The sequence below is a fragment of the Scyliorhinus torazame genome, chromosome 2, assembly GCF_047496885.1.
Source record: "Scyliorhinus torazame isolate Kashiwa2021f chromosome 2, sScyTor2.1, whole genome shotgun sequence".
Taxonomy (NCBI): Eukaryota; Metazoa; Chordata; class Chondrichthyes; order Carcharhiniformes; family Scyliorhinidae; genus Scyliorhinus; species Scyliorhinus torazame.
This window is the reverse complement of record NC_092708.1, coordinates 213307767-213331083: the sequence shown is the minus strand read 5'-3', so window position 1 is coordinate 213331083 and position 23317 is coordinate 213307767. Positions and strand designations below refer to the sequence as shown.

At 46.9% G+C, this 23317-nt stretch overlaps 1 protein-coding gene across 2 annotated transcripts in view; it reads left to right on the top strand.

Moving 5' to 3' along the window:
* Nucleotides 1–23317, top strand: part of LOC140395520 (uncharacterized) — a 1079902-nt gene that overhangs the window by 489326 nt on the left and 567259 nt on the right. For both annotated transcript variants that reach the window (XM_072483429.1, XM_072483418.1), the window contains one exon: nt 19514–19592. In XM_072483429.1, coding sequence (XP_072339530.1) covers nt 19514–19592 — 79 coding nt within the window. The remainder of the gene's footprint in view (nt 1–19513; nt 19593–23317) is intronic.

Sequence of the window (23317 nt, the reverse complement as noted above, 5' to 3'; positions counted from 1 at the left end):
AAGATTCAGGCAGGCTCAGAGCCTAAATGTATATTTGTAAGCAGAGAACCAGACAGTATCGAAACCCCCAGCCGATTTGCATTCTAATGACCCATTTCCCTAAGACAAAGGACTAATACTCAGGTATCCGATACAATTCCAGACACATCGGCGCCACTCCCTTTACTCAGGAAACATAAACAGCAAGGTCAATGACCGCTTAGGACACGCCCAGCCATCAAGGCACCCGCCCCTTTATTGGCTCAGATCGAAGGCAGTGATCGAAGTCTGCCGAATTATTGGGTCCAAACCTAAGGACTGCCCAAAAGAGCGCGAAACCCCTCAAGGATAAAGAGAGACACTGCCATGTGTTCAATCTCTTTTGGACCTGGCGCTCTGGCAACGTCCATCTCCAACTGTAGCACCACGATCAGAAGCAAGTCCAAGTTCAACGCTCGCTACGAGACGGATGAGCGTAGCTGAACCGCAGTTACTTCTCCAGACCCAGCAGATCCAGATTCGAACAAAGACCACTGTTCCTCTGACCTAAGCCTGAAGTTAAGTACAGGTTGTCATAGTGTTAGGTGTAATTTAGCTCGTAGTGTTTATGTTGCATGTATAAGTTAATCTTGTGTGTAAATAAAGTATTATTGAACTTGAACTAACTAACTGGTTGTTGGGTCTATGATCGATATCCGGTTGAACCTTGTGGTGGTATCATTTGATACTTGGCGACTCTGAAAGCAATATAATATCAATATCTAGACAAAAGAAGGGCAACCTTATTGACTGCCATATTTATAGCGAGTAAATATAGCAACAAAACCTTGCAACAGTTTATACCAGAAAGAAAGTAGCAACTTCTGATACAATCTTGATTCTAGCTAAGACAATTTCTCTAGCCAAAGAACTGATCAGATTTTTAAAATGAAGATGCCCGTTTCTGATGGTATTTGAGATTTTCCTGAACATCCTTGGTGAATGAGCTCTTTTATAAAATTCCACCTCCAGAATCTGCTGTTTAATTACCAAACAGCCGAGAATCAATTATCAGTTTGCAGGACTTGTTACTTCATCACTGTAACTGTCCATATTGTTTCTTCTTTTCAGTTACTTTAGGTATAATTTTACAAGGGATTTTTTTTTGTCTGGATATGTTTCACTTTCTCAGCATCCTGGCCAATTTATCTTCTGACTTCAGTCAGTGAGGAAATGCTTCGGAAATCAGAAGCACCAAGGGACTTGGGAGTCCTTGTTCATGATTCTCTTAAGGTTAATGTGCAGGTTCAGTTGGCAGTTAAGAAGGCAAATGCAATGTTAGCATTCATGTCAATAGGGCTAGAATACAAGGCCATGGATGTACTTCTGAGGCTGTATAAGGCTCTGGTCTGCCCCCATTAGGAGTATTGTGAGCAGCTTTGGGCCCCGTATCTAAGGAAGGATGTGCTGGTCTTGGAAAGGGTCCAGAGAAGGTTCACAAGAATGATCCCTAGAATGAAGAACTTGTCGTATGAGGAACGTTTGAGGACTCTGGGTCTGTACTCGTTGGAGCTTAGAAGGATGAGAGGGGATCTTATTGAAACTTACAAGATACTGCGAGGCCTGGATAGAGTGGTTGTGGAGAGGATGTTTCCACTTGTAGGAAAAACTAGAACCAGAGGACACCATCTCAGACTAAAGGGACGATCCTTTAAAATAGAGATGAGGAGGAATTTCTTCAACCAGAGGGTGGTGAATCTGTGGAACTCTTTGCCGCAGAAGGCTGTGGAGGCCAATTCACTGAGTGTCTTCAAGACAGAGATAGATAGGTTCTTGATTAATAAGGGTATCAGGGGTTATGGGGAGAAGGCCGGAGAATGGGGATGAGAAAATATCAGCCATGATTGAATGGCGGAGCAGACTCGATGGGCCAAGTGGCCTAATTCTCCTCCTCTGTCCTATGTCTTATGGTCTAAGCTGACGGCTGATTTTTACGAAAAATGCCAGGGTCTTATTCCAAGTCTTTCCAAGTCTTCTTTAAAAAGGAAGTATCACAAGACCTTCAAATCTAGACCAGGACCCAAATATATATTACAGACACCTACCTCTTGTCCAAGCTGATCTCCCCGCAGGTAGAAACAGCTCCAGTATTCACTGCATAAGCTGTTTCATAGGCTGACTATTCTCTGTGAGGAGAACTGCCTAGCAGGCAACCTAGCATTCCTACCATGCCCTTATGCAATTTATAAGCGTGATTCCTTGGGCCTTTCTAATGTATTCAGTTGAAATAACTTGTTAACATAAACACAGTTAAATCCCCTCATTATTTTATAAATCTTGTTCAAATTGCTCTTGCGTCTACTCTTCTCTAAAATATGAGGATGCAACTCTTTGAGCCTATCTGGAAGTCAATTTTGTGAATCTTCTCTGTGTCCTTTCAAGAGCTGCACCTGCCCCACCAACTGGGTACAACATTCTGAATTCTCATTGTCAAATTGCAGCATATTTTGGATGTGGCTCTGAAATAGAATGCAGTATTTACACCTCCCTTTTTCTCTCTCTTCTTATGGGCTCTTGTTTCTCAGCTCCTCTTCTCCCTGCTACACAGCTGTGTTTAATTTTGTTACTCCCTCTCAGGTATTTTGCACCAAAATATTCATTATCCCAAACATTCACTATTTATTGACCTTAATATTCTCCTGCTGCTGTCACTCTCTTCAGTCTCTATTGAATAAGCCCACAAATTCCCATAATGCCTCTCTCTTGCCATTCTCTAGAAATATGGATTGAAGGACTGTGGGACAGTGAAGGTGTGAGGGGATATGGGGATGGGGGTTCCATTTCGAAGAGTGGGGGGGGTGGAATGGAGAGGTGGGACAGGGTAGCAGAACTGCCAGTAGCCAGGCCTCTTAGTTGGCAAATTGGGAGGTGATGAGATTGTCCCGTGTGTAGCGACCTTAGAGTACATGTTGGGTGGCCTGCTGTTCCAGCCCAAGCTTCACACCGGTTATTTCTGGACACCTTCCTCATCCTCCTTGTCAGATGAGGCCTGGCATTCTTCATCCTCCTCCAGCATGTTGCCCCTCTACTGGGCAATGTTGTGCAGGATGCAGCAGGCCAGCACAATGCTCGCGGTCCCCCTGGGGCTATATTGGAGAGTCCCACCGGAGTTGTCCACGCAGCTGCGGCGGATTCTCCATTTCAGAAACTAAGGGCGGGATTCTCCACTTGCTGATGGTGAAATCGTATTCGGTGATCGGGTGGAGAATTCCTTTTGATGCCGAAATTGAGGGCAGCCCACGTTTTCAAATGCTCCGTCCCTTCCAAAACGGCGTCATTGTTGGGACGGCCTCAAGACGTCACATGAAGGTCCTTCCCAATGCTCCGCCCTCGATGGGCCGAATTCCTGAAGGCGTGGGACACATGTGCTCTGAGTTTTCGTCAACCTCGCGTGGCGGTTGCGGACTGTGTCCAGCGCTGCCATTCTGCTGGCCATGGGGTCTTCGGCAGGGGCTGGGGGGACTGGTGGGGTGTGGTCCGGGGGTGGCGAGGGGGTTCCAGGGGGGCATTATGGCAGGTCTGGTCCGCCCGCTGCTGGTGCCATGTTGTATGGTGCGTCCACTGCAGGTCATCGTCATGCGCATGCGTGGCACGGACCCGCCCATTCTCCAGCCATTTTTGGTGTGGGCTCAGGGAATTTTACCCAGTGCTGCTGATAGCCCCTCACTGGTCCCATAATAGGTGAGGGTTCAGCGCTGATTTTGGCGTCGTAAAACGCCACAGTTCCCACGCCAGTGTCGGCACTTAGCCGCAAAATCGGAGAATCCAGCCCCTCATTCCTCAATTCTTGCAATATTTTCCGTCGACCTGCAGATGGCGAGTTCAGGCGCAAGATCATGACCAAAAGCTGGAATCTTCTCAAAAATTGGCAGAGAGCTGAATCAGGTGATAACATCTGCGTGAACCTCGCATGTTTCACAGCTGGATTTCTCTTCAGATCTAACTGCACATTGTTCAAATTCAAATGTTTGGTGCAGTACACCAGCTGGAAGGGCGGGGCCTAAAATGCCAGCATTGCCAGAAATCAATGGGCACCCCGATTTCAATGTTTAATTAAAGGATCTGCCACCACATGGGCATCGGGACCTCCCGGCGAATAAGAGGACCCCCCCCCTCCACTCTCACGCCCTCCCAATAGATAAGGAGAACCCCTCACATGCAGAAGGAGGAGGGTAATAACCCCAATGGAGTCACCTGGCAGTTACCTCTGGAAATTACCCCTGGCAGTGCAGGGTGCCAGTGGGCAATGTCCAGGTATGTCCCTCAAATCCTATGGGTTACAGGCACGTCCGCACCCCTGAGGTGGTCATCACGACTGGTTTTCATTATCGAAAAACTCAGTGATTCGCGGGAGAAGATTCATTGTGAGCGGACGCCACACTGTCATGCCCTTTAATTATATTATAATTTATTTTAAAATATGTGTATCAGCTCCGCACCTTTCCTTTGAAGCTAGATGAATGAGAGGTGATATCATTAACCAAATAGGATTCTGAAGGTTCTTGACATATTGCTTCCCTTTACGGCAGAATATAGAACATGGGAGCATGTACTAACTCAGATTAAAGGGTCAATATTTAGGATTGAGGTGAGGAGAATTTTCTTCATTCAAAACGTTGTGACTCTTTGGACCTAACCCGAACCCTACCCCAGATCTCTGTGGATGCTCCATCACTGAGTATGTTCAAGGTTGGGATAAATATGTAACTGGAAGGTTGCGATGCCTCCCCAGGTTGAACCTGGCCCCATGGCATGGCATACCATGGCAGCTGTTAGCTAGATCACTGCCGACAAGTGGCATTGGTGATGGGAAAATACTCGGTAGGGGAATTGTTCGATTCCCATGGGTCCCTTCGGGGGAGGAAGTGGTGTCCTTGGAAAGATTGTGGGGACATAGTCAGAATCCAGGAATGGCAGGCTGAAGTTTGGACAGGAGGCGCAGGAGTCCGAGAGAGAACTATGTTGGTGCCTGGAGAACTAGTGAGGGCAACTAGCTAGGGGCCAAGGAGGATGGTCTGGACAGCATGGAAATCCCCCCCCCCCCCCCCCCACACACACACACAGTCACTCGAGTTTGAGAAATCTCAAAATGCTGGAGATGCCGTTTCAGGTCTGGATGGTAAGGTAATCTGGCCCACGTATTTGAGGGTAACAAAAGTTCAACAAGTCTGCCAGCTCTCAACTTTGTTCCCATTTCTCACGTTTTTATTTTCCAGGATTTAGTGCTGACCATCTCAGCACCCTCCTGCTTGAATTTGATTACTGTAGTTAGAATTTTATACCACTGTCTAAATCTTTCCATTCTGCACTGAGTTACTGTCTGTCATTATATCATATGAAGAGAGGGCAGATGTTAGAGCATAATGATATTAAATCAAGGTGATCTGGCATGAAGAGTGTGAACTATGCTCGGAAAACGTACTGTTTTACAGGGAAATGACACATTTTATAGATTAGAGTGCAACATAATTCACATCAAAGCAGGACAGCAGTTAAACACTGCTCTTTTAACACTGATTAAATAGTCATTAGGACTTCTGTAGTTGTCATTTTTGTGCCATTTCAACACTATTGGAATTGTGTGCTGAATTATTTATAATACAGAACCATGCTGCTAAACACTTGTTTGCATCCCTTTAAAGTAGATCAGTGTTGATCCTTCAGCTATCTTTTACCTTCAACACCAAATAGTGTTTTTCGCTTTCAATTTTAAAAATAAATCTTAGGACGTGGGCAATGCTGGCAAGATCATATTTATCATTCATCTCTAATAGCCCCAAGTCCTTTTTTTTAAATACAGTGTTCTTTTTGGTCATCCTTCGTGGTGGAAATTCCAAATTATTGATCAAAGTAATGACAACAAATGTCTAAGTCAGAGCAATATGTGATTTGATGAGGCACTTGGAGATGATGGCTTTCCTCTTGAATTCTCAGTGGTATATATCAGGGGACTGGAAGATACTGTTGTAGTAAGGTCAGCAGTTCATCTTGTAAATAGTATGTACTGTCGCCGAAGCTGGAGAGAGTGGATGTCAGGTCCAATGGCATTGACACTGATCAAGTAAACTGCTACATCCTGGATTGTACTGAGCTTCTTAAATGTTCTTGCAGCTGCACACATCTGAGCAAGTGGTGTGTATTCAATCACTCTTGTCTTGAGCCTGGAGATGATGGAGATGCTTTGAGGAGTCAGGAACAGAACCAGTCATCACTGAATACGCAACCTCTGCCTGACTCATGTAACTATGGTGTTAATATGCAGCATGGTAGCATCGTGGTTAGCGTTGTAGCTTCACAGCGCCAGGGTCCCAGGATTGAGTTCCGGATTGGGTCACTGTCTGTGCGGAGTCTGCACGTTCTCCCCGTGTCTGCGTGGGTTTCCTCCTACAAGTCCCGAAAGACGTGGGGCGACATTCTCTGACCCCCTGCCGGGTCGGAGAATCGCCGGGGGCTGGCGTGAATCCCGCCCCCGCCGGTTGCCGAAGTCTCCGGCACCGGATATTCGGCGGGGGCGGGAATCGCGCAGCGCCGGTTGGCGGGCCCCCCCCCACTCAATTCTCCGGCCCGAATGGGCCGAAGTCCTGCCGATAAATTGCCTGTCCCGCCGGCGTAAATTAAATCACCTACCTTACCGGCGGGACAAGGCGGCGTGGGCGGGCTCCGGGGTCCTGGGGGGGGACGAGGGGCGATCTGACCCCGGGGGGTGCCCCCACGGTGGCCTGGCCCACGATCGGGGCCCACCGATCCGTGGGCGGGCCTGTGCCGTGGGGGCACTCTTTTTCCTTCCGCCTCCACCACGGTGTCTACCATGGCGGAGGCGGAAGAGACTCCCTCCTCTGCGCATGCGTGGGAAACTGTCAGCGGCCGCTGACGCTCCCGCGCATGCGCCGCCCGGAGATGTCATTTCCGCGCCAGCTGGCGGGGCAACAAAGGCCGTTTCCGCCAGCTGGCGGGACGGAAATTCCTCCGGCGTCGGCCTAGCCCCTCAATGTTGGGGCTCGGCCCCCAAAGATGCGGAGCATTCCGCACCTTTGGGACGGCGCGATGCCCGTCTGATTGGCGCCGTTTTGGGCGCCAGTCAGCGGACATCGCGCCGTTTCCGGAGAATTTTGTCCGTGTTGTTAGATAATTGGGACATTCTGAATTCTCCCTCTGTGTACCCAAACAGGCACTAGAATTTGGTGACTCGGGACTTTTCACAGTAACTTCATTGCAGTGCTAATGTAAGCCTACTTGTGACACTATTATTACTATTATTATAAAATATGCCTGGTCGACTCAAACCTTTATGCAGTAGTGATCTCCAAAATGTTGATGATGGAGGCTTCAGTAATGTTGAGAGTTTTGGTGATGGTGGGGTTCTGGGAAATAGTGGTGGACTCGATGATGATGGGAAGCCTGGGCATTGGTGGGCATTCGATGATGATGGTGGATTTTTTTTTTAAATTTAGAGTACCCAATTCATTTTTTCGAATTAAGGGGCAATTTAGCGTGTCCAGTCCACCTACTGTGCACAGCTTTGTGTTGTGGGGGTGAAACCCACGCACACACGGGGAGAATGTGCAAACTCCACACGGACAATGACCCAGAGCCGGGATCGAACCTGGGACCTCGGCGCCGTAAGGCAACAGGGCTAACCCACTGCGCCACCATGCTGCCCATGATGGTGGATCTAAGTGGGGGTCTTGATGATTGTTCTGAGTCTGGGTGATGGTAATTTCTTCTTCCACCTCCTCTATTGCTTTATTGCTCCAAGTTCCTGCTCATGTGGCTATTCTTTGGGTGCGAGCCTGAGCAATGAGGCCTAGATTTTCTGAATTGGAGATTTGTTGAGTATCTCTAAACTATGTAACTTCTGGCCATCATGCAGCTATGTCCTTGACTATTGTTAATCGTCAACCAAAGAGTCCAGAGGGGATGGGAGAAAATGTAAGCAATAGTGGGCATTGCAGCTCGCAGAGGGTTTAAATAACATTTTAAAACTATTTTAATTGCTCCTGTGGCATATGCTGCTAAACAATTGACTATGCTTTCTTCTTGTTAAAGATATGATGGCACAAATGACAGGAAATGCAGTGCAAGATGTATTTCTCTCATTTACTCCTTCCTCCACATGCTAAAAACTTGGTGAAGGAAGGGCAGGAATGTCAGCAGCAAATTGATTTGTTGGAGACATCACAGCTGATCTCATTTTCACTTGATGGCCACACATACACATTTTCCAGCTAATTTTCGTACCCCTGCTGCAACTACAGTGTATCCCAGGCATTGGAACCTTCTCATCTTTATAGCTTAATTGCGATCAAAATCTGTCAACTAACCAGTTTGCTATAACCTGCCTGCTTACCATTGGCTGGGGACTAATGACAATCCCACAATCCTGTGGGAGTATGAGCTTCCCCAATGAGGGGGGCAGAGAAACCATTAGTAAACTCCCAAGTATAAATAAAGCTGGCCAGTTTAGGAACCAGCAGGAAGGAGTGTGCAGCAAGGGAAGTTGCTGCTGCTGTTATATATATATATGTTATTGTAAATAAATGTTATTGCTTTGTATCCTTAAAACTCATGCTGGATTCTTCGTGGCCCTCACAAAACTGGTGATGAGGGTTAAAGTGAATAGCTGTCTACACTGCTGAAGCCACCTCCCTGGATTTTTGTTGGAAGTTGTTTTCTATTATACCATGCCTCGGTACGGACGTTTGGATGTTTTGATGCTGCGCTGGAAAGCTGGAACCAGTACACACAACGGATGCGTTACTATTTCCGGGCAAACAATATCACCGAAAACGAGCGCTAGGTGGTCATATTGCTCACCGCCTGCGGCCCGCATACGTTTGGGGGGGAGTAGGAGCCTTACGTACCCAGCTGCGCCGGACACCAAAATGTTTGATGAACTTGTGAATATAGTGGGGCAACAGTCCAGCGTTACCAGTTTCATCCCGCTGAGAGGACCCCTGGAGAATCCCTTGCCGATTTTCTATCCAGGCTACACAGGATTGCGGAGTACTGTGACTATGGTGAGACCTTGTCAGAAATGTTACGCGACCGTTTGGTTTGCAGTTTTAACAATGCGGCCACCCAGAGAAAGTTGTTTGCTGAGCCAACATTGACTTTTCAACAGGCCATTCAAATAGTATTGTCCCAAGAGAGCATAGAACGAGGAGTGCAGGAGCTATAGCTCCTGCAGTACCTTGGGCGAGGCAACGTCCGGACCGACGCCAGTGGCCGTCGGACATTCCTCCCCGAAAGGAGCCTTCTCCAGAACCAATGAATGAGGAGCCATGTCCGTGTCAGACTTGTAGGCACCGACCCCGTCGCGGACGGCGGTCCTGGGGGCGCGTCGTTCCGACCGAAACTGGGACCAGCCCAGGGGCCGTAACTGGGACCAGCCCAGCGGCCGTACCTTCCATGTGGATGAACCTGCGGCGACTATTCCTGAGTACGTGGAGACGGAGGACGACTGCCTGCAGCTGCATTGTGTGGCACCTCCCCGTGTGGCCCCCATTAAGGTGACAGTACGGGTCAATGGCCACCCGCTTGAGATGGTGTTGGACACTGGTGCAGTGGTCTCCGTGATCGCCCAGAGGATATTCGACTGCATCAAGCAGGGTATACAGACCCTTACATTAACCGACTCACAGGCCAGGTTGGCCACCTACACGGGGGAACCACTGGACATTGCAGGAACTACAATGACCCCTGTTAATTATGGACGCCAGGAGGGGCGTTTCCCACTTATCGTGGTGCGCGGCCATGGGCCCAGCCTGTTGGGTCGGGACTGGTTGCGCCATTTGCGGTTGCAATGGCAGCACATCCTCCAAACAGTTTCTGAAGGGTTGACTGAGGTGCTTGGACGATACCCAGGTGTATTCCAGCCTGGTTTGGGGAAAATAAAAGGGGCCGTAGCCCGTATCCAAGTCGAACCAGGAGCCACGCCGCGCTATTTCCGGGCGCGCCCGGTGCCTTACGCCTTGCTCGAGAAGGTAGAAGGGGAGCTCACTCGTTTGGAGAGTTTGGGTATTATCAGGACTGTCCGTTTTGCTGACTGGGCAGCACCAATTGTACCTGTAATTAAGCCAGATGCCACAGTTCGCTTGTGTGGCGACTATAAACTTACAGTGAATACGGCTTCCCGACTCGACCGATATCCAATGCCTCGCATCGAGGATCTCTACGCGAAGCTTGCAGGTGGACTCTCGTTCATAAAACTAGATATGAGTCACGCCTACCTGCAGTTGGAGCTGGACCCTGCCTCCCGACCATATGTAACGATTAATACACACCGGGGCCTGTATGAATATACACGGTTGCCCTTTGGAGTATCCTCTGTCTGCGCAATTTTTCAACGTGTTATGGAGGGCATTTTGAGAGGTTTACCACGTGTTGCTGTCTACTTAGATGACGTTTTGATTACAGGGACGTCGGAGCAGGAACATTTGGAAAATCTGGAGGCTGTCCTTCGATGCTTTTTGGAGGCTGGAGTCCGTTTACGTCGCACAAAGTGCGTATTTCAGGCAAAGGAAGTAGTCTACCTAGGTTATCGGGTGGACCGCGAAGGTTTGCACCCCGTCGCAGAGAAGGTGCGTGCGATTCAACAGGCCCCCGCCCCGACTGAAACTTCGCATCTTCGTTCTTTTCTCGGTCTCGTAAACTGTTACGGGAAGTTCCTCCCCAATCTAGCAACTACGCTGGCCCCTTTGCACCTTCTGCTAAAGAAAAATCACACCTGGGTTTGGGGTCAGCCGCAAGAAACCGCTTTACGGCGGGTAAAGCAACAATTGTCGTCATCTGAGTTACTAACCCACTATGATCCTGGAAAGCCTTTGCTCGTCACATGTGATGCATCCCCGTATGGTATTGGGGCCATCCTGTCCCACAAGATGGAGAACGGGGCTGAGCGACCGATAGCTTTCGCCTCCCGCACATTGACTGCAGCGGAGAAAAGATACACGCAGATCGAGAAGGAGGGCCTGGCAGTGTTTTTTGCGGTGAAACACTTCCACCAGTACGTGTATGGCCGCCATTTCACTATCGTGACTGATCATAAGCCTCTGCTGGGACTTTTCAGAGAGGATAAGCCAATACCGCCGATTGCTTCCGCACGGATCCAGCGCTGGGCCTTGTTGCTTGCTGTATACGAGTACTCTCTGGAGCACAAACCAGGAACGCAGATAGCAAATGCCGACGCACTGAGCCGATTGCCTTTATCGACCGGCCCCATGTCGACCCCCACGACCGGTGAGGTGGTTGCAACCCTAAATTTTGTGGACACCTTGCCTGTCACGGCATCACAGGAGCCAGTCGTGTCAAAGGTTCGGCACATAGTCCTGTGTGGTGGGCAGCATAGACAGCTCCCAGGCGAGTTGCGGGCATTTTCCTCCAAGCTGTCAGAATTCAACGTGGAAAACGGCATCCTCTTGTGGGGACGCGTGTGATTGTCCCGGAAAAAGGCCAGGAGCTGATACTAACAGACTTGCACAATGGGCATCCAGGTGTGACAAAAATGAAAATGTTGGCCCGGAGTTATGTCTGGTGGCCAGGCCTCGACACCGACATTGAGAAGGTGGCCCAAAACTGCTCCATTTGCCAGGAGCATCAGAAGCTTCCGCCGGCCGTGCCCCTACATCACTGGGAATGGCCAGGGCGGCCTTGGGCACACTTGCATGCAGATTTCGCAGGCCCTTTTCAAGGATCCATGTTCCTTCTATTAATTGACGCCCAGTCTAAATGTCTAGAGGTGCATAAGATGCAGGGGGCAACGTCCTGCGCAACAATCGAAAAGATGCGTTTGTCTTTTAGTACGCATGGCCTCCCCGAGGTGCTGGTCACGGATAATGGCACTCCATTCACGAGTGAGGAGTTTGCGAGGTTCACGAAGATGAATGGCATACGCGATATCCGCACTGCCCCTTACCACCCGGCTTCAAATGGGTTGGCAGAGCGCGCAGTGCAGACATTCAAAAGAGGCCTAAAGAAGCAGTCTTCCGGATCAATGGACACGAGACTGGCTCGCTTTTTGTTTACGTATAGGACCACCCCCCATGCGGTGACTGGGGTAGCTCCCGCAGAACTCCTAATGGGCCGGAGACTTCGCACCCACCTTAGTATGGTTTTCCCAGACATTGGCGCAAAAGTACGCCGCACACAAGAACGGCAGGGACAGGGATTTTCTCGGCATCGGCCGATTCGGCAGTTTGCGCCCGGTGACCAGTGTTCGTTCAGAATTTTGCTGGTGGTGCCCAGTGGGTTCCTGGCGTAATCTTTCGCCAAACGGGCCCTATATCTTACCAGGTGCAAGCCCAGGGTCGTCTCCAGCGCAAACATGTAGACCACGTTCGGTCCTGAAGACTATCGCCTCAAAAGATTCCCCGCCGCCGGAGCTCATTTCTACAACCGCAGAGACCAGAGACAAGGGAAGTTAGTCCTCACAATCTCCACTGGTTCCTCACTCAAAGCCTGCGCAGGTCATTACAGAACCGAATGGAGATAGAGACGCTGACATGACGGAGGCAGCAGACTCTGACTCCGAGATGGAGACACAGGACGCATCAGAGGGGGAATCCTCGTGTCTACGGGCCGTGGATGTACAACCGTTACGCCGTTCATCACGGAAGCGCCGGTCTCCGTCTCGTTACACGCCGCCTGATCCAGCGCCGCATGCAAATGGTGTCCGGCCTGCGGCAAAACGAGTCCGACCCCCTCCTTCGCCAGGGTCTTCGGTGGATTCCTTGGACTTTGGGGGGGGAGGGATGTTATAACCTGCCTGCTTACCATTGGCTGGGGACTAATGACAATCCCACAATCCTGTGGGAGTATGAGCTTCCCCAATGAGGGGGGTGGAGAAACCATTAGTAAACTCCCAAGTATAAATAAAGCTGGCCAGTTTAGGAACCAGCAGGAAGGAGTGTGCAGCAAGGGAAGTTGCTGCTGCTGTTATATATATATGTGTTATTGTAAATAAATGTTATTACTTTGTATCCTTAAAACTCATGCTGGATTCTTCGTGGCCCTCACAAAACAGTTGCTATCAAAACCCTGGATCCATAGAAATTTCAGCAGGCACAGAAACCATTGTCCACTCATGCCTAACCATTCAAGCCTAGTAACTATTTGGCTACTAGCAACCGGTCCTTAAAGCCTGACTACCACTATCCAGGTTCCCACCTGACAGCTATTATTTCCTAACCTGATAATGCCTGCATCCTTTTTCACTCCTTTCTCTGCCACTGCCCCCTTCACTCCCCATTTTAAAGTTCTTTTTAACCATTCGCCTCAGGGCCATTGTTGGCATCCAGGAACATCTTCGGTCCCACTTGCCTGGTAAACTGCTGGTGATGATAATGAATCCCAATGTTGGGTTCATCTCAACTTTCACATTCAGGCACAAGCATTGTTTCTTGACACAGTCACATGCCCAACAGGAATGATGCCAAATTTCTAGTCCATCTACTCTAATCCCAGTTATTAACCTTGCCCAATAGTTGTTAATGTTGCTCAATTATGAACATTTCTTTTAAATTGCCCACTTAATTTTCTTGCCCTTATTGAATACAACCCTGATTTTCAAGTTTTTATTATCATAAAAGGTGGTATAAGTTCAGAACTCTTCTGCAAATGGCATTTGATGCTGGATCAATTGTTAATTTCAGAATTTAGATTGCTGGTTTTTGTTGTCCAACGGTATTGAGGGATATGGGATAACAGCAGATTAGGTCACTGATCAGCCATAATCTCAATGGATGGCAGAACAAGCTCAAGGAGCTAAATGACCTACTCTTGAGCCGATATTCCTATAACTCCCATGTATCCTCTCATCCCAAGTATTATCTTAATGAACCCATGGTGTACCTTTTCTCTTGCACCAATATCCGTTGTATAGTGGCATACCCAGAGCTTCTCTCTTGCTGTAACTGTGGCCTCATCAGTGTCTTTCACAGATTTATTATCACCTCTTTAGTTTAATTGTCAGTGGCATGTACATAAAGCCCAGAACTCCATTTACCTTTTGTATTAATTCTTCCACCACTTGCACTTATGGGTCTGTGTATTTGAATTTCTTGAACTCTGTGGATGTGAAATTCATATCTGCAGCATTGCTGGAGGCTGCTCTAGAGAAGCTCCTGTGGATGCAGGCTCTGCCATCAGACACTTACAGGGTGGCCTATGGCATGGCATCTTAGCAAGGGTGCTTGGTGTGTGATCCTTGTGTGTGCCGGAAGCAGCTGAGCTGGTGCTATCCAGACAGCATGCAGCCTTTTTTATCAAATTTTGACCACACATGTCCATTGAACGAATGTGCATGTCTGTAGCTGGCCACATACTGCCTGATACAAAATGGACATGCAAAGAAAATTCACCACAATGGAAAATGTGGCCAACTAACTGAAGGAATATAGTCAGCAGAATTAATGACTTTAGACTGAGTATGCAATGTAACCTCGAGGAACAACAATACAGAAGGAAGAAACCTCAAGCTCTGAACTTGACGAAGTCCGATCCCTCTCTATGCCTGGCCAGAGCGAGTAGGTAGTAACGCCCCACGCATCCATTAGATAAATATTAGCAGATAAAATCTATGCTTGTAAACGTATAGTGGTAGACAGAGGGGAAGTGAAGCATTTCGCATATGGTACAGTGTAAGAGAATCAGTCCTAGTAAAGACGTGATTTGGTTTAAAGATAAAGTTTTGTGTGTATCAATTGACTGGAACAAGCGTGTCAGTGAACCATGTCACTCAACTAAGACTCGGCATTCATCTGCAAGAAGAGCCCTGCAATAATGTTATTAAACTCCCATGCACTCACTTGCAGGTAAAGGTTTGAAGAACCTGCTATTGCAAAGCACATGGAGATACTCTGGAGTGTTTTTGGAGTTGGTTTCTGAGAACTGGTGCCTACAGTTGGAGAGGACAGAGGTAGAGGTATAACCGACCCAGGTATGAGGGTTGTGGTAGACTCTTGGGGCGTGATTCTCCGTCGGCCCACGTTCGACATCACGAAAAGCGATTGGGCAGAGCATTGGTCATGACGCAAAAATGATGGTGGGTATCGGGCGTATGGCAGAATGCCATGCTCAAGTGCCTCGACAATGGCGTCAATGCGTTCCACTCCGCATGTACAGTAAACGGTGTTCATATATCATTAGTGGACATTCTCCGGGTCATCCGCGATGCTCTGCCTCCACTGGGGGGAAATACCGATGCCGAGTTTCACTTGTGGTTTTAAAAATCGGGAAACAGACACCATGGCTGATGAAGGAGAGGAGGCAGGACATGTAGGTGGGAGAGGCCGTCAGCGCCATGGGTAACTCCGCCAGGACCACCCAGCAGTGCCGCAAGAAACTGCATGACATCAGGGCAGCCAGGGTGAGTAGGCAGCATTCCACCACAGCTGCCTCCAACACCGTCCACCATCCCGGAGACACTCACCTCGGTTGGGCACTTTACTGAAGAGGCTCCTGGGGCACTATCTGGTGCGCATTACACACATGCTGCAATACAGCAGATGGAGGTAGGAACCCCTGAAGGGGGGGGGGGGGGGAAACAGTTGGAGGGAGGTCCCAGGGACTAGCTGCTGTCCGAACGGGTTTCGGGCTTCTGGAAAAGGTGCTCCAAATACAGTGGATTGGATTGGATTTGTTTATTGTCACGTGTACCAAGGTGCAGTGAAAAGTATTTTTCTGCGTGCAGCTCAAACAGATCATTTAGTACATGAAAAGAAAATATGTAATCGGGCAACACCAGGTACACAATGTAAATACATAGACACAGGCATTGGGGGAAGCATACAGGAGTGTAGTATTAAACAGGTCAGTCCAGAAGAGGGTCGTTTAGGAGTCTGGTAACAGCGGGGTAGAAGCTGTTTTTGAGTCTGTTCGGGAGTGTCTCAGACTTTTGTATCTCCTGCCCGATGGAAGAAGTTGGAAGAGCGAGTAAGCCGGGTGGGAGGGATCTTTGATTATGCTGTCCGTTTTCCCCAGGCAGCGGGAGGTGTAGATGGAGTCAATGGCTGAGAGGAGGGTTTGTGTGATGGACTGGGCTGTGTTCACGACCCTCTGAAGTTTCTTGGAGTCTTGGGTCGAGCAGTTGCCATACCAGGCTGTGAAGCAGCCCGATCGGATGCTTTCTATAGAGATGCAATTGCAGAGCCAGGGACTGCATGATGGGGTGTCGGCAACCATCCAGCACCTGCATGTGCACTTGGAGGAGTCCAAGTGCCTTTAGGTGCAGGAGGTGGTGCCGACCATGCATGCCGCCCAGGCCAACTCTGCACAAGTGACGTCCGTAATGGAGGCCTTGGGGGCGAAGGATTCGGCCATAGGTCAGGATGTCCAAGACCTGGGGCACTCTGAAAGGGCAGCGGCCGATGCCCAGGACAGGGCTGCCCGATCACAGGCAGCCATGTACCACGGACACCTGGACATTGCAGCAGCGCTCCAGAGCATGGCTTAGTCACCTCAGCAGGCCGCCTCCACCCCTGATGTACCACCTGTGGATCCACCTGGACGTAGCGTTCGGGCCTGTAAGTCCAGAAATTTAGACAACAGTTAGGTTGGCACGGATGCAGCACATAGTATAGCGATAGGGGCTAGGGAACAAAGCTGTATACATACGTTCACATGTTCACATTTTTTTATTCGTTCATGGGATGCGGGTATCGCTGGCTGGGCCAGCATTTCCTGCCCATCCCTGAGGTCATTTAAGAGTCAACCACGTTGCTGTGGATCTGGCATCACATGTAGGCCAGACCAGGTAAGGACATCAGATTTTCTTCCCTAAAGGATGTTATTGAACCAGATGGCCTCCCCTGTTCACAATGTTACAACCTGCCTCGGTGCTCTGTCAGAAGGGTGTGAGGGGTGGGCTAATCTGGGCTGACAACAGAGGAGGGTGTAGGGGGTAGGGGGATGGTCGTACATTGGAGGTGGGCTTGGCACAGGGTCCCCCTTTCAGCCAGCGCTCACCGCTCTGGTGTCCCACCCCCATCCGTCTCACCCAAGGGTGTAGGTGTAGGGCTGCTGGAACCACTTTCAGAGATAGAATCATAGAATTCTCTCGGTATGAAGGGAAATGGATTGAGGGGAAGTGAGGAGAGAATTGGTAGAGCAGATTTTGGACTACTTTCTCGAGTGAAGGGTGAAAACAGACATGGACCGGTTGAGACTAAATGGCCTTCATATTCTATCTTCCATGTGCATCAGCAAGAAAAACAACTCAACCCCTGTGTATTGTTCTTGTTTTGGAGATTCTAAAAATGGTGGTGAATTTACACATTGGTCAAATGAATGACCAGGTTTTTAAAACATCACAGTCACAAGGGGGGACCTTAGCTGATTTCCCCCTGTTATCCCAGTAACATGAGAGTTAATTGCAATAGTTCAATATTTATCCTAACTGAAATCAACGGGTTAATTATAGATTGGAGATACACCTGGCATCTCCAGTACTGCATCATACACACATTTCCTCAACAAGCTATTGTTGCTCAAAATAGATTTTTTTGCTGTGTTGATTAAATATTGACATAAAACATGCTACATCTTCACAACATATTGTACATTTTATTTTTCTTCTGTACACCCTGGGCGAGCATGTGTTCAGTTCCAGCCCCTCAGACCCCGTAGTCCCAACATAAGTGAATTAACCAATAATTCGTGTTTTCTGAAGTCCTTTAAGCCTTGACTGCTCCAATGAGTTACAGATACCAGATTTATAAGTGAATCATTAACAAACTGTTTATTAATAAAAAGAGGAAAAGGTGAATATATGTAAAGAAATAACAGGACGGGCAGCACGGTGGCGCAGTGGTAGCACTGCAGTCTCACGGCGCTGAGGTCCCAGGTTCGATCCTGGCCCTGGGTCACTGTCCGTGTGGAGTTTGCACATTCTCCCCGTGTTTGCGTGGGTTTCACCCCCACAACCCAAAGGATAGAACTTATAACATAGAACATTACAGCGCAGTACAGGCCCTCCGGCCCTCGATGTTGCGCCAACCTGTGAAGAAAAAAAATAACAGGACAATGGTCTACCAGTCTACCCAATCTCAAAACCCTATCCCACCTTCCACACAGTCAGGCAGACAGACATATGGTGAGGGTTGGTGGGAATAAAAAACAATAGGGATTAAAGGGTAGGGTTGAGATGAGTCTTCACTGCTGTGGTCTTTGGGAACATATTTGCTCAACGATTTTCAGGTCAGCGCACTGTCACTGGATGGAGCTAGGTACAGGGATTTTCAGGTCAGTGCGATTCCAATTGCCTGCGGCCAGGTGGCGCTGTAAACAGGATATTGAGATTGGTGCACTTCTGCTCTTCTACCACCAGATGGAACTTTCGCCACCCTGTGAGATTACTACAGCCTTCCTGAGTAAACACAGGTTTTATTCCCTCTGTCTGGGCTCTCAGCACAGGAGCTCCACCCATAATTTAAGGAATATTCTCAGTTTAAGCTTCGATAAGAGCTCTTCCCAGTCTTCCAGAGAGACCCAGTGAGTGAATGCTTGTTTTCTTACCCCAGAAGCCTTCCACAAACTTGAGCTGTCTGCCTCCTCACTAGGAGAGCCTTCACAGAACTGGCTTGGAGGTTTAAAATATCAGCTGGCCGAGGGAGAAAGAGCATCAGATAGAAAAAACGTGCGTCCCAGCTGCGACCTGGCTGAAACCTTCTCAGAACTGAACAAAAGTTGGAACTCTGCAGAAAACCTGCCTACTTTTCTGAAAGTTTCTGGCTGGTTTCACCAATCACAGGCAATGATAGGAGCTGGCTGAGAATGCTACATACACTGATTGGCTGCTTGGCAAGTTTATCAAATGGACATCACAGGTTCTGCCACAGAACCTAAAGGAACGTCTTGGCCTGGTCCATCAGGGTGTTCCAACTCTGCCTAAAATCTATAGTTTAACAAAAATCCCAAAGGGTACAGTAATGTTGTAGTAGCCAACCAGAAGACTGTAGATCAAAACAGGCAGTAGGACAGGATTTTAAAAAATGAACAGAGAGTAGACAAAAGATTTTACAGCAATATTCTAAAAATGTGTGACTTAAATTCAACAGGAGTGTGATGCATTGTGACACATGTTACTATGCTAACAATGCTACATAAATGCAAGCTATTGTTGAGTTATACTGGTTTCTGTTAAAAAGCAACATTTAAACATTATTTGTTCTATAATATTATGGGTTTCCTCTTACCACACCAGATTTTAATATAACAGGTAACAGGGTCTTTTCTGTGAAATTTTGAAGTGAAAACAAATAATTCTTTAGCCACACATGCTGTGTAAGGTGATATTTTCATTAGGGGTGGAGGAGAGTTACGGAGCACTGTTCCATATGTGCAAGTGAAGCAATGGAATGTTTCCAACAAATATTCATCAGTTTATTGTGTAAATAGCAAAAGCTGAAGAAAATATATTTACTTCAGCATGTTCACACCATAAATTGGACAACTATTTTCCCATCAGTATTATTCACCAATAAATATGTTTGCCCTACAGGAGTGAATCAGTGGACAATGCCATCGTAAAAGAAGAGAGAGTCCCGGCAACAGGGAAAACCCCAAGAGATCTGTATAAGGTGAGAGTGTTTGCAGTTTTGATTGTGTCCTGTAAAAGACATACAGTACAGCAAGGTTAACGTTTTGAGTGCTAGCTTTTATTGAAAGATTACCTTTTGTTGAGTGCACAAATTAAAAACAAACTGTAAAGAAAGCTGCCACACATCCGCCTAGCTGTATAATTTTATCACCAATTCCACTAAATTTTCACATTGTCCACTTTTTAATTGAAACTGCTTCCACAAGGAGAAATTTTTTTAAAGTCCCAATGTCCATGTCAATTTCAACAGAAACACCCAGAGGTTACAATTTCAGTTGATGTTATAACTGGTTGGAAAGATGCCAGAATGGACCCCTGGCTCAAAAGACTGGAACTTTTAAAATAAAACTTGGAGGAACAGAGTCACAAGCCATTAATTAGTTTTAACAACAAGCAAACAAAAAATTAAACATGAAAAAATTGGATTATAATACAATGCTCCTTTAGCTTCCACATTTAAGGATGAACATGGATTACAAAGTACACCTTACGGTACAATGTTCTCATTAACACAAAAAGTCCCTTTTGAGCACACAAGATGACTGGTCAAATACACACTCCACTCTTGTTATATGTTGCCGCAAAGAGAAAAGGTGTGGAGGTGCCCACACTTTGAATTCCTGTAAAATATGATGAAACATTTATTCTGGACGTTGCTCAAAAGAATCAAGATGATGATCTGCCCAAAGCCCACACAAACACTCTGCTGACATCACTACACAACACATGATGCAAAACCAGCAAGAATGTATTCCCAGATACATAACACTCTTTACTTCATTATTGCAATGAGAGCAATTAGTACAACATTTCATTCATAGAATTTACAGTGCAGAAGGAGGCCATTCGGCCCATCGAGTCTGCACCGGCTCTTGGAAAGAGCACCCTACCCAAGGTCAACACCTCCACCCTATCCCCATAACCCAATAATCCCACCCAACACTAAGGGCAATTTTTGGACACTAAGGGCAATTTAGCATGGCCAATCCACCTAATCTGCACATCTTTGGACTGTGGGAGGAAACCGGAGCACCCGGAGGAAACCCACGCAGACAAGGGGAGGATGTGTAGACTCCGCACAGACAGTGACCCAAGCCGGGAATCGAACCTGGGGCCCTGGAGCTGTGAAGCAATTGTGCTAACCACTATGCTACCGTGCTGCCCATTTCCAATGATATGTTATTTCTACACATATATACAATTCAAAAAGACAGTCTCTGTGGTGGACATGTATTCCTTTTAGGTAGAATTTGGCATCCTTGAACCTGGCTACTTGTCACTTCAGAAGGGTCCTTATTCCTTTCCGTAGTTGGTACGTCTTGAGTAGTCACTTCATATTTGTCACTATAGGCATTGAAAAGTCCTTAGAAACAGAAACTGAACTCGTCACTGCCTTTGGTCTTCATTCCAAAGTATAGCCGTCTACATCTTCTAAAGGTGAAACCTCTTGAGAAGTTCCTGCAAACTCACTTCTTGCAGCAAATAACTGTCAGCATGACGTCACCAATCTCTTTCATCGTCCATCTGAATGGTGGATGATGTTGGACCTGCCATTGCTAGGATCATAGTTGGTACACATTTCTCGCTAGTGGTGTAATTCCTTGCTAAAACTCTCTCCTCCTGGTTAAATATTCATATTTTAAAGATTTTCTCCCTCTTAGCAATTTGTGTTTGTTGTTGTCGCTTGACAATCTCTGAATATCAGGTGGAGTTAACAAATCAAACTGTGTTCCTAGTTTCCTCTTGAACATCTGCATTGCTGGTGAACTTTGCATGTGAGGATGTATAGCGTTCCGATAAGATAGTTGAATTTTGTTTACTCTTCTTGATAATGTTCCCTGGTCCTTCAATGCTTTGACACAATACTTTAATGATTGTACAAAATGTTTGGCCAATCTATTCATTGTTGGATGATATGGAGCTGACTTGATATGGTGCATACTGTTCCCTTTCAAGTAGTCCTCAAACTCCTTCGAAGTAAACTGCATACCATTATCACTGGCAATCTGCTCTGGTGTTCTGAATCTTGCGAATACTTCATCTTGATTCTTAATTATATGCTCAGTCATCATTGATTTCATTATTGCGACTTTTGACCATTTTGAATGCGCATCCAAAAACAACAGGAACATATGACCCTCCAATGGACCAGCATAATCGATGTGTATTCTCTGCCATGGCTATGTCGACCATTCCCATGGCTGTAATGAGTATGATGGTGAAATGTTCCTTAGTTTTGCACAAGGTTGGCATTGCCCAACTTTCTCTTCAATTTAAGCATCTACTTCTGGCCACCAAAAATAACTATGTGCTAATTCATTCATCCTTACTACACCAGTATGTCCCTCATACAGTTGGTCAAGGACTCTACTATGTAAGCATGGAGGAATAATCACACAGATTCCCCACATTGGAACCCCATACTGTACTGTCAAGTCACGTCTTTGTATGATGTAGGGCTTGAGGTCTGGATTTTTCTCATGAATGTGACAGCGTTACTTTTTCAACAAAGTCCATCTCCTTCCACATCATTGGATCAGTTCTTATATATCTTTGAACTTGAGTACAAGTCGCAGGTACACTCTCCACGAGCGAAAGATACAAAATATTGATGAAATATTCTTCTGAGTCATGCTTGACTTGTAACAGCAATCATAATAAAGCACCAGTATTTGCATGCTGCTCTGACTTGTGGTACTAGATATATCGTAAATGTGTACCGACAATATTAATGACCATCTTTGCAGTCTACTAGCTGCCAAAGAAGGTGTACCTTTATACGACCCAAAGATTGTAGTTAAGGGTCGATGATCTGTCAACAGGGTAAAATAACGCGCATAAATGTAATGCTGAAACCTTCTTACACCGAAAATGATACTCAAAGCTCCTTTTTCAAGCTGAACGCAATTAATTTCTGTGCTATTAAGAGTATTGTCATGAGAATGTCGCTTTAAGAAATGGTTAGCTGCTCATGTTACTGCAGTGATGTCAGAGTGTGGGTGGAGCTGAGCTCTGGTTCTGCTTTTTAGTTTCACTTTGAGAAAAAACTTGGGTGTGTCTGGGTTTTCCCATGAGCTGTAGCTAAAGTTAAACAAAGAGCTGTTCTGTTGATCTCTGCCATCCAAAGACTATCTCTGGATCATTTGGTGAATTCAGAATTATAAATGTTCTCAATAGTGAATGTGAACCTAATGTGCTCCTGTTTAAAGGTTTGTTAAGTCTTTTGGATGTTAAAAGGACAGCTTAAAGGATTACTTAGTGTTGTATTCTTTGGGGTTATCTTTGAATTAATTTTGCTAAGATATTCAGTTTGTTTTAAAAAGGTTAACTTGAATTCATAGAATAAACATTGTTTTGTTTTAAAAATACTGGTCCATTTCTGCTGTACCATACCTGTAGAGTGAGCCGTGTGCACCCATACCACAATCTATTAAAAGTTGTGGGTCAGGTGAACTCCATGATATACTTTGGGATTCTCTAAACCCTGACCCATAACAGTATGCTATCAGTCGTTCCTCTCCTGAAGGCATAATGTGGGAGATGTCTGCACCAAACCCATAGAGTGAGACATCACAAGTTAATTGTAACTTCATATTTGGATTATAATGAACCAACAGCTCTGACTTGTGTAAAGTTTTTTCACTTCATTGTATGCATTTTCTCATTCTCTGGACCAGAATTGTAAGGGGAAAAGATAGACGTTGA